This window comes from Argiope bruennichi, chromosome 7 (genome assembly GCF_947563725.1).
Source record: "Argiope bruennichi chromosome 7, qqArgBrue1.1, whole genome shotgun sequence".
In the NCBI taxonomy this organism is placed as follows: domain Eukaryota; kingdom Metazoa; phylum Arthropoda; class Arachnida; order Araneae; family Araneidae; genus Argiope; species Argiope bruennichi.
Window position 1 is genome coordinate 75608587 of NC_079157.1, and position 12429 is coordinate 75621015.

The 12429-nt window shown below is 29.3% G+C and overlaps 1 protein-coding gene across 3 annotated transcripts in view; it reads left to right on the forward strand.

The window, feature by feature from the left end:
• LOC129974822 (uncharacterized) overlaps positions 1-12429 on the forward strand; it is a 199783-nt gene that overhangs the window by 126635 nt on the left and 60719 nt on the right. For 2 of the 3 annotated variants that reach the window (XM_056087584.1, XM_056087586.1), the window contains 2 exons: positions 2425-3074; positions 5228-5797. In XM_056087584.1, coding sequence (XP_055943559.1) covers positions 5578-5797 — 220 coding nt within the window. In that variant the 5' untranslated portion in view covers positions 2425-3074; positions 5228-5577. Of the gene's footprint in view, positions 1-2424; positions 3075-3467; positions 3510-5227; positions 5798-12429 lie in introns of those variants that run through there. The other variant, XM_056087585.1, reaches the window with a different exon arrangement.

Below are 12429 nucleotides of genomic sequence, written 5' to 3' on the forward strand. Positions count from 1 at the left end.
AAACTTCAATTAAAATTCTGAAAATATATATATTTTTTTTGAAATTATACCTTTATCCGAAGAAGAAATTTCATACCAAGTGAAAAGGCATGATATTGTTAACTATAAGTTGGCATGCTTATTTATTTATTAAATGGCAATGACATTATATAAATTAATTGACGTTATGTTATCATAAATGGAAATATATGATGCTATTCTTATTTTATAGAATTTCGTTGAAAAATATCAATTTTATAATTATATATTCGAAGTCATTAGATTAATTTTTAATTAAAAATTTAATTACAATTTTGAAAATGTTTTTTTTTGAAATTATACCTTTATCCGAAGAAGAAATTTCGTACCAAGTGAAAAGGCATGATATTGTTAACTATAAGTTGGCATGCTTATTTATTTATTAAATGGCAATGACATTATATAAATTAATTGACGTTATATTAGCATAAATGAATATATATGATGCTGTTCTTTTTTTATAGAATTTCATTGAAAAATAACATTTTTATAGTTATATATTCGAAGTCATAGCAGATGAGATGAAATATATGCAAGAAATCTGAAATGCATTTCCTAAATAATAAAACTGAAAAACTGTTTTGAATTGAATGATTTTTACAAGTACTTTCTTTATCCATATCACTTATACAAAGTTTGAAAAAAACATACACAGGTGACTACATAAAAAGGTGACTACGTATTTTATAAAGTGATATCGTTTTCATTCCCTATAACTACTACAGCTTACCATTAATCAGATAATGTGAGTTTTCCATATCTTTAGCGGCCATTTTTTAGGAAAATAATCTCTACTAAAAATAAAACAAAATGTATTTGGGAGCCTCTTAGGGTAGATCGTTTGATTTGGAGAAACATAAATATGTAAAAATTATACTTTGAGAATGTGCATCTCGAAGTTATTTCTTCAATTTATAATTGGAATTCTAATTAATTAAACTTTAAGCAATATTTACAAGATTTTCCTTAACAATCTGTGATAACTGTAATGTATTAAAGAATTAAAATTATGTATTTAAAGATATCAATTTAACTACCACAAAATTTTTATCTGAAGTGTCACTTTTTTTGTATGATTTTCAATAATACATTTCATTGTGAGAGGCATTTCACTATTGCAAAGAAATTCAACTGTGTTTATCGTTTCATCAATTTGAAGAAATTCATAAATTTTATTTGAACAAACATTATGTTTATAGTCTATGTAGTTTCCCTGATGAAATAGAAACTGGAATTACAATACCGCGAGATTTACAGTACATTTAAAATAGAATTTACATTACAGTTTTATCATGATATCATTGGAGAATTTTCCTTTTAGAAACACAATGAATAACACAAGTTTAAGCCTATTAAAATACTTGGTTTTAATGTATATCATAATACGAAGTAAAAAAATAAGTTTTGAGAGGAATCAAAGGCATGAAAAATATGTTTAAGATATGAAACTGAAATAAAAAAACAAGTAATATTCCAGAGGAACTAACTGATAACTATTAATGGCAAGTTATTTAATAAAGAGATGGATATGAAAGTAATAACGATGACCCTATCACTAATTTTCATTTATTTTTATATATTTTATAGCGAAATTTTGAACTTTCAGCTGTTATTAAATAAAAAAATAATAAATAAATTTTAAGAGAAACGATACATAACACACACGCACGTGCACACACACATACACACACACACACACATGCACGCACAGATATATAAATAAAAAATCTGGATTAATACATTTTATAAAAATATTTACGGTCTCTAAATATAGAGTAAATTTAAAGAATGTTAAAAAAGAGAATAAAAGAAAATAAGAGAGATTAAAATTCAAATAATATATATTTTCTTTAAAATTATACTTACTAAGTTGAAACAATTTAAATGACTACGTTGTCTGTTATAGCTTTAATAAATTACTTTCCTTTTGAAGTTACTTTTATTATATACAATTATGAAATAAATTTCATGCATTGGAAATAATGAAAGTAAATTTAAATAATATTAATCTTTAAATGATGTAAAGAAAAATATTTATTTTAATCTAAACCAGATAATATAGTAATTATATTCGAAATATTTATTATTATGATGATTTTTTTTTGTATAATTTGAATCACTATGTCTTGAAAAATGTGTTACAATACCGATCAACACTAGAACTGTATCGATGTTATTATTGTATATTTTGCATTTGTGTATATGTATTGTATATTTATTCTGTTAATGTATTGTATATTTATTCTATTAATGTATTGTATATTTTAAAGTTTTTTTATTATTAAATTACAACTTTTTAAATTAAATTTTCATTAATTTAATTAAATTTTTTCATTCCAATATTTTTAATAATTTTATTCCTTTATTCCAAATACTTATAAATGATATTGTCGTTTCTCTTTATAGAATATTCAACATTCTTTGAAAGAAGAAAAGAAACAAACAAAAAAGAATATTCATGATGAGAAAAACAAAGAAAATTTCATTTCGAATATTATTATTAAAAAATGAAAACTAATATCGTTCCAGTGATTTCATTTTCCCTAAATCGAATGTCTAGAAGAAGAGATACATCTATGTAATAAATTCTGTCCAATTATAACATACTTACTAATTGCCAAGATTGGAAAAAACGAAAAGTTCCGTGATTTTTCAACAGAAAAAGAACAGTAACTAAGATAGAAAATTTCATCGCCATTCGTTTTCGGTACAAACTGTAGCGCCATCTATCAGAAGGCTTGCACGTGAGTTTTGAAAAGCTGACTCGCCCAGAGCTTCATTATTGATCGCCAAATCGTGCTCAAGAGTGCCACATGGCGAAGTTCTCAAGGAGAAGAGAATGAAAATTCCCTTTAATATCACCGAACTGCACGGCACTTGAAGTTCGCCAAGTGAACACTCAAAAGACTGAGAATAATGTTATTATCGTAGTAGAATTGCGAGATATCAAGAAAACTTTTCGTTCAGTTTGAGAACTTTTGGCGAGCTAAGCGCTCGTGCGAGATCATTTTGTTTTTCAACTGGATTGTGTAAAGAGGCTCTCAAGCTCACGTAAGGTAATATTTTCAAAGAAAAGGAGGTTTGATATTTAAATCTGTGGAACACTCTCTTTTCAAACCCTTTTCATAAATTTCCCTCAACAGTTTTGTTTGAAAAATGTGATTAAGGCTTCTTTTGTGTTGTGTTCATGTTGAAAGTTTACGTCAGTAGTGTTTTATAACATACCATAAACTTCGACAGCTTAGTAAGAACAATATTTTAATGGAATAATTGCGCCATTTATCATGGAAAACGGAAGTTTTATAGCTACATATTTCTTTTGAAAGAAAATTATTGATTTAAAAAAATGGCAGTTGAAGTATCTTCTTTCATTTTCAGTGTATTTCCTATTATTACCTGTCATGAACTTTAAAAATATATCTCAATATATTATTTACAGCCTAATTTGCAAAGAAAAAAAGAGAACAATTGATATTAATGCTGCCATATAAGTAAGTTATAATCATTTGATTTTTTAATGTCATTTCTTAACTTATTTAACTACTAAATACAATATTCATATATTATTTCTGGAAACTATTAAATCCTTAATTCAAAACTCTAGATTAAAACATTTTAATTTAATTTTCATCTTTACCTGCAAAAAAAGTATTTTTTTTTTCAAAACACTCTGTAAATATTATATTAAATAAGATAAAGTGTATTTGACGTTTCATATTGTAACCGTAGTTGAACTAAATCTTTCTGAATATACAGATTTTTATCTGTTTAAACATGAATGTGTGTGATATTTACATTTAATAAATCTGAAATATTTACTCTGGATATATTTCATCAGGCAAGATTATATATGCAATATAAATTGCTCTTGTTAATTATAATTCTATCATTTTCAATTGCTGTCTCAACATAAATTGCATATATAAGTCAGGGATAATTTTATCCATGTATTAATATTTGAAAGTGAATTTTCTATTTAATAAATATTAATAATTAGCATAACACAGACTATTTGCTGAAACACGGTGTCATGCTAATATATTTTTCAGGCGCTTTCATTAATTTATTGTAATAGGCTCAGGCGAGAATAAATTTTACTAAATATACAGACACCTCCTATGTATAAACAAGCTCTTGAAAGTGTAATGTGTTGTATTTCTATTCATTAAAACTGGGTGTTTCGAGTCATTACTCGGAAAATATATCAAGAAGACATTTTATTTATCTTACACGATTTGATCACTTTGACAAAGATGCCATCATTTTTCCCTGGTGGATATGACAACTACACAAGAAAAGATCTTCTGTCACACAGCTAGGAGTTCAATTACCTTGGATGTCAGTAAAATTAATAGGAAACTGTTACTTTAATGGTAAAGCCATTTGTTTTGTCAGAAACAGGACTTTAGGCATAAAGGAGTAATTTGGGAGAAAATATTGTTTTAGGCTATTACTTCAAAAAAGCAATTTTCAGTCAAAAGTGATTTCTTATTAACTCTGACTTGAAATCTTTTTGTCTCTGAGGATTTGATTAAAAGTCTGGGATTTTCTTCAGGATATTTACTTCTTATTAAAAGAAAAAAGGAAACCGAAATAGTATTTATTTATTTAATATTTTATGGAGCAGTAATGGATAAATATCATGGATTGGAAGAAATATTAAAACTGGCTTTCTTAATTAAAAATGGAAGTTTGACAATATATATATATATATATATATATATATATATAATGAGTAGACTCAAACGAAAAGAAAGAGAAGCTGCATGTTACTTCGAGTGTAAGAAAGTAAACGAAGATTTATAATATGAATTAGTCCTAATTAAATTATAGTAATATTCACCTATCTTATATTATCTTTCTCAGACGAAAAACAATCTTGCTAAATATATTTTATATACAAAAAGAATTCCTTGTGTTAAAGTACAAGAATTTCCACAGTGAACTTTGAAATTAGAGTCTTTATATGAAGTTATTCATATAAGAGATTGATGCTTACGATTAATCATTAATTTATTAACTTAATTTATTCTTACTGAGAATAAAAACGGTATAATAAAAAATTGTCTTCAAAAGTTAATTTAAAGTTAATGAATCTTGATTTTTGAATGGTAATTCTTATTAAAGTGTTGAGGATTTTAAGAAAATAAAATGAATGTATAGTTTCAATATCAAATTTAAATAATTTATGTTTATTTTTTTTCTCTAGTTCTCAACTCCATAATGTGATAATATTGAATCAATGAAATCTTTATCATTTTTTATAAAATGGCTACAAGCAAGAAAAATGACTGAAGAACTATGAAGCCATCGACTATTATTTTTAAAGTGTAATTTGCAGAACATTCTTTATTCTCTGAAACATTCAATGAACGAATAACGATGAAAAATTCTACTTCACAAACTTCAGATATTTTATACAAAGTTCTAAACATGAAAGAGCCAGAGCTTTTTACAAGAATTGCTTGACTAAAACGAAGATATTACTCCGTATCTATCTAAATTACCAAACTTCGAACTATTTAACATTCTTTTTATGATATCAGTTCACTTGGATGGATGTCAGCTTACTCGATTACGATTAAGGTGATCATCGTCATCATCGTACTGATCGAGTGCGGGGCCTTCGGGGAAGGATTTAATGGAGGTGGCCGGTGCGGAACGGGGGAGTGGAATTGCTACAGCTTGGAACAAGGTTTGAGATGCATCCCACTCAATAAGTTCTGTGATGGAATTAGAAATTGCCCGGATGGATCAGACGAGCCCTCGGAGTGTACGAGTAAGTTTGATTTTCTTTCTATCAATTTTATAATGAAATTCAAATATTTTGTGTGCCTATATGACTTGGATTTGTGTTTATGAAGCTTTTGGCTTAGATTAATATTATTTCAAAAGTCAGATGCTTGAATTTATGAAAGTCCATCACTTTATAAAGAGATAAATTAATAAAAATTTATTTTATTTGTAGATGATATTGGCATATAAATCTGCAATCGCGATATTAATTAAAAATTTAGCTTTAATGGCATATATAATAATAAAATGAATTTTCGCAACAATATGAACTATTGAAAGCAGGAAAAATATTAAAATAGAAACATTATTCTTTTACAGAGTAAAAATAGAGAAAGAAAAGAAAACGATGTTGTTTAAGAAAAGATAATTTTTATTCAAAATAAAAATTATTTTTTCTTCATTTTTGTTGCATTAAATGTATTTTAAGAGATATGTAACGTAGATCATTAGTTCTTTTAAATTTTAATTTCCTGCAGAGTTTTTTTATAAAGGAATGTGGCAGAATTAAAAAATAAAATGTATTATTATTACAAACGTATAATTTAAAAATTATTACATGCCTCCAATTTTTCTCATATTATGTGAAAAAAAAAAACTTTTGCCGTTGAATTTTTCGTATATATTTGATATTATAATTCTTAAATTGTTTATTAGTTATTATTATTATTTTTTGCTTGATCTTAGCTTTAACAAGTCCACACATTAATAAACACACAAAGAAATTTTTTTTGATGAAAACAAAATAGTAATATCCAGAAAAATATTCTATTACTTTAAATGTAGAAGATTTATTCGCTTCCATATAAAATCGTCACATTAATAAACACACAAAGAAATTTTTTTTTTGTTGAAAACAAAATAGTAATATCCAGAAAAATATTTAATATAAATCTGCAATCGCGAATATTAATTAAAAATTTAGCTTTAATGGCATATATAATAATAAAATGAATTTTCGCAACAATATGAACTATTGAAAGCAGGAAAAATATTAAAATAGAGACATTATTCTTTTACAGAGTAAAAATAGAGAAAGAAAATTTGATTACATTAAATGTAGAAGATTTATTCGTTTCCATATAAAATCGTATTTTAATGGAAACGGACAAGTAAAATAACTGGTTGAAATTTTTCATGATCTCAATCTATGTAAGGTTTTTAAATATATTATTTGAAACCTATTTCCTACGAAACCATGAACTATTTTGTATTACTTCTGTATATGTATTCCTTTTGTTTCCTTTTTGTGGTTTATACAACATCAACCATCATCAACCCATTTCTTTTTGAGGTACCATCTCAGTGTATTCAATACGCAAAGCTATTATAAAAAATAATTATTGAAATGGTCTCAGTAATAATGTAATCTATGGTGGTAATACTTGCTTTAGAATATCTAGCCAATCCATTTGTCAAGTTGTCAAATTTTGTTTGTAAAACTGGCATAGATCATCTGAAATAATATGACTTATCTCCTATGTATGGAGGTAATCGGCTTCTTGACGAAATTGAGTCAAATCCATCTATCAGTCACTCGGGATAAAGGAAAAATGCCATCCTCTTTTGGTTCCATTAGGAGCACTAGGGCCAGCTTCCTGGCATAGGGGTAGCGCGACTTCCCCGTGATCTGGCCGTCCTGAGTTCGAGTCCCAGTTTGGGTATGGTTGTTCTTCCGTTGTTCTATCTGTGAGATGTGTGAATGTGTCCTCCTATAAAAAGGAGTTGTGCAAGCGAATGAGTGATGCGTGAGTACCTAAGTCGTACTCTTGGCCCTAGTTGGCGCTACTAAAAAAAAAAACAAGAGACGCTCCCCCACCGGCTTAAATAGCTGACTTCGTAACAGAGAGCTTGACCATGGCAAGTGCCTTAAGAAACAACAGGACCACTAGGAAGAACCTGAGATGAATATATGATTTACCTTCTATATTTAGGATTATGTTGGGGCTTCCTAGCCAAATGCAGCCGGTTCCCTTTGTTCAAATTTCAAGATAAAGATGAAATGTGCCAACGAATTTGCACAATGTATGTCATTCTCTCTTACCCAAAGCGATTCAGAGAACCTAAGATGGACTTGGGACAAATATATGACTTATATTTTATATATAGAAGCAAGTTATCTTCGCGATCAAATATTTCTTTCATGTAAATCAAAAGAAGAATTATCCATCAATTATTGGTGAAAGCGACCCAAAACAGGAGCAGACAATATCAATTTATGAAATTCGGTTGTCCATGGGAGGACTTTTGTATAAATTACCTAAATTCATGACTCATTTCTATAACATTCAGAGACATCTTTCTACCATCAGTTCTATACTTTTTCCCCCTTATTTCTTTACAAAACTTTGAAAAATCCTGATTAAGATGACAGTAAGTAAATAGAACTTGTAATCTCATCGCTAAGATTCATTTTTCTCATCTCTCCAAAACATTAAGACACTGAAACGTTAGATAACTCTCATACTGTGCAAACACGTAGGGAAGAAAGTTATAAAAATGCTAATACTTTTTTCCCAAAAGATTTTAATATTTTTATAAATAACAAAAAGTTAGTTATTTACGCAGCGTATCAAATTATTTTTAAGTCTTTGTTTGCGATATGGATGAAAATAAACATTTAAAATTTCAGAAGATTTAAGTACTTTTCAGTAATAATTTTTTTCGATTTCTGCTAGATAACAAAGATTTGATTTTCCCAGACTCAAGTACAGAATGAATTTTTCCCTCCTTTCTCAGTCCAGCCCTTCTCCAAAAAATATTAACTTCGTCAAACTTCCTGAATTCATATTCCCCACTAAACACTCTCTCTTTTTCATTATTGTATTGTGTATAGTTGTTGGGCTGTTATTTGGTATACTGTAAGGAAACTGCTGCGTAATTTTTTTTTCTTCTTAATAAATCTTTCCACTTATATTCATTCAACTTACAGGGAATCCTAGAGATTCCAAATTCGGAGATGTTCTGTGGAGAAAGGACAGAAAATAATAACTGCTTCCCAGTTATAACTTATTCTTCGTAAATATCACAATTACTATTGAAGAATATAATGAACTTTGTTTTGATATTGAATGAACTTCTCTTGCGTTTTTGTTTTTAATGAGCATTTTTTTATTTCCATTTTAAACTTTGTAGATTTGTTTTAAGATCATACTTAAAATATTTTTAATCATCTATCTATCGATTTTTAAATCACAATTTTTCTACAATCGATTTTAAAAGTATCGATAATTTTCATCTGCCGAAATTTATATTTTTTTCGTTTATTTTTGTCTATTGATTCACGTATATGGAATAAATATAGAAGAATTTTTAAAACTTCATACAAAATGATATAAATCATTTCATTGTCCATCCACCTTCCTTAGTGACGCACGCCTTTTTGTGACAAAATTATGTCTTTTTTTCAATAATCTCAAGTGCCTTCACATGGTCTTACAATAAATTTATCATATACCAATTTATCTCATCCGTCCAAAACCATTTCTGTTAGAGCAAAACTTCTTATCTATTTAATTACTATAATTATTATAATATTTATTTTATTACTGAATTGCTGCTCTTTATTCCATCTGGAAAGAAACAAAAAAAAATCTCAAATTAACTGCCTTCGTTTCAGATAATTTACCAAAAGGGAAGAATGTTCGGCAAGATGCCAGGAGACGGTGGGGCTCATCACACATGCGTAATTACATAGATGGCGCCAGTGTAGATTGAGATCTTAGTCCTTAGGTATTTAATAAGTCAACGGCGGATTTTTGATTAGACAGACCAGGCAGCTGCTTATAGCTGCGGTAGATTAAAAAGTATTATTAGCTTAATTGAATTCAATGAAGAAAGGAAGTTCCTGAAAGATTGCCATACTAGCAATTAAGCAAAATCGCCAAAGGATCGGCTAGGAAAGAGTCATCTAACCATCATTCCTTCTGCATCTATTAGAGTTATAAGTAAAACTGTCTTCCTTATCATCGAACTAACTAACCGAGATAGGTAAAAAAAACATTGCAAATACATAAGGGTATCAAATTTTGAGCAAAATCTGTCAATCATAATTTCATTTTCTTCCCATTCAAGTGTATATGGACACATAGTTAAAAATAAAATGCAACAGCATAGGCATATAAAAGTTTGTATTTTACTTTATAATTTTATAAAAAATTTAATTTTCCACCAAATTCCTTAATGAATGAATTAAGATTAGTGACTGAAATTTAGTATACTTGTTGTTTTGACACCAACATATAGTATGTATCAAATTTTGATTCCAATATTCCATCGTTGAACTGTTCGAAATGTATACTAATTATTTCCATTGATGATGATGCCGTGTCCATGTTACCACGGAAAGGGAATGCAGTAGCTATTGAGGGTAAAGACACCTGAGCACCCGAGGGCAGAAGTCTGACTTCTAGCTCATATGAAAATGAAACTCACACATTCGCTTGCACAACCCCTTTTTACAGGGGGGCACATTCACACACCTCACAGATCGAACACAGATGAAGAACAACCATGCCCGAACTGGGACTCGAATCCGGGACGCCCAGATCACGGAAGAGATGCGCTACCCTTATGCCAGGACGCTGGCTATTATTTCCATTATATTGCAAAATTAAATTCAGAACTTCAAATTAAAAATTTTGATTAACCCTCTGATTCCTGAAGGCAGTTTAAATCTGAGTTCAGATGTATACGATTAATTGTTTACCCTTGGAAGATTGCAATGAACTCGCCCTTTATCCCTCACTACGGGTGCTAAAATTCCACAGGTGTCACTAATTAACCCATACAATTGTAACTGAAATAGAGTGCTACTCTATCTTAAGCCTGAAAAAAATGTATGAGGGGATTTTTTTTTTCGTTCTTAGATGATAGTAAGGATTTTCAATTTTTTTTTTTTCATGTCATTTTTTTTTTTTTTTTTTTTTTTTTTTTTTGCCGTGTGACTATTTTAAGTCAAATTTTGCGCAGTAGCTTCTGAGGGTAAAGAACCCTGAGCATCCGAGGGCAGAAGTCTGATTTCTAGCTCAAATGAAGATAGCGCACACACCCCTTTTTACAGGGGGGCTCATTCACGCACCTCACAGAGAGAACACGAGGAAGAGAACAACCATGCCCGAACCAGGACTCGAACCCTGAACGCTAGATCACGGGGAAGACGCGCTACCCCTTGGCCAGGACGTCGGCTACTTATTTTTTAAATATATTGAAACAATATATCTAATTATAAAATACTAAAAAATACCGTTGTCATTAAAAGAACTTTTCAGAACTTTTGTATTTACAAGCACATTATTAAGTATTTCTTAACCACTTCAGATTGTAATTATTTCCTTCGTGCATTAATCTTAAAGTCGAAACAAATACATTTTTTATTATTTGTAGATGGAAAATATCCAAATCCCTAATATATATGAATGTTATATTATTAATAAGATATAAAATAATGCTTTATTAAGTTACATCAACCAGACTATATTTATATGCGCAAAAAAAGTGCAAAAGCAATTTGATGATTTTTGTAGCATATTGTTTTCAAAAAATTAGAATAATACTTAGATAAGTATTATATGGATTGTATTATAACCTTATACTCAAATAAGTATTATCATGATTGGTTTGGTGGAAATTATCATATACTTCTAAGTATATATTTAAAAATGTCAAGGTAAAATATTTTAATCAAAGCATTTTTTCCTGTTTTCAAAGTTATTATTTACAAGGGGTGTTCAAAAGAAAAGGTACGAAACGGCACTATGGTTATAAATGAAGATTTTATTCAAAGTATACACCATAGACCTCAGCACAACGATCCCATTGATTAACGAGCTGGAGGATTCATTGTTTCCAGAATTCATGTGGCCATGACGAGACCCAGTCCTTCACAGCGTCCTTGAGTTCGCCGCCCGAGTTGAAACTCTTCCCTTTGAGTTGTTTTTTCAGAACCATTAACTCCGATGTGTACTGTGAGACACTCCGAAGACTACGCAGATCCATCAAGAACAAAAGACCGGGATTACTTACGAATATTGTAGTTCTGATCCATGATAGCACGCGTCCACACATCTCCAGGGTCACACACGCGGAACTGGCCAAGTTCAAGTGGGAGCAGCTCTGCAAACCACCCTACAGCCCGGGTATATCGCCCTACGATTTTCATGTCTTTGTCCCCTATAAAAAGCATCTGAAAGGGAAGCGCTTTAACTCGGACGCGAACTCAAGGACGCTGTGAAGGACTGGGTCTCGTCACAACCACAGTAATTCTGGGAACACGGAATCCTTCGGCTCGTTAATCGATGAGATCGTTGTTCTCAGACCTATAATGTATACTTTGGATAAAGTATTCATTTATACCCAAGGTGTCGTTTCGTACTTTTTCATTTGAACACCCTTTGTATTAGATTCGTAAAAAGGAAAAATAGTTATTTACCTTTTCATTAATATTTATTTTCTTCTCTTTTAATCAAACTATTAAAATTTTAACGAATATTTTTTTTAATTTAATTTTAAAGAATTATGAAATATTTTAGCTTAAACGGGGGTTTTAATTACTGATATCTCAAAATCCACTTTGAAAACTTTAAATCATTATAAGAAGATAAGGTTTTAAGAAATGCA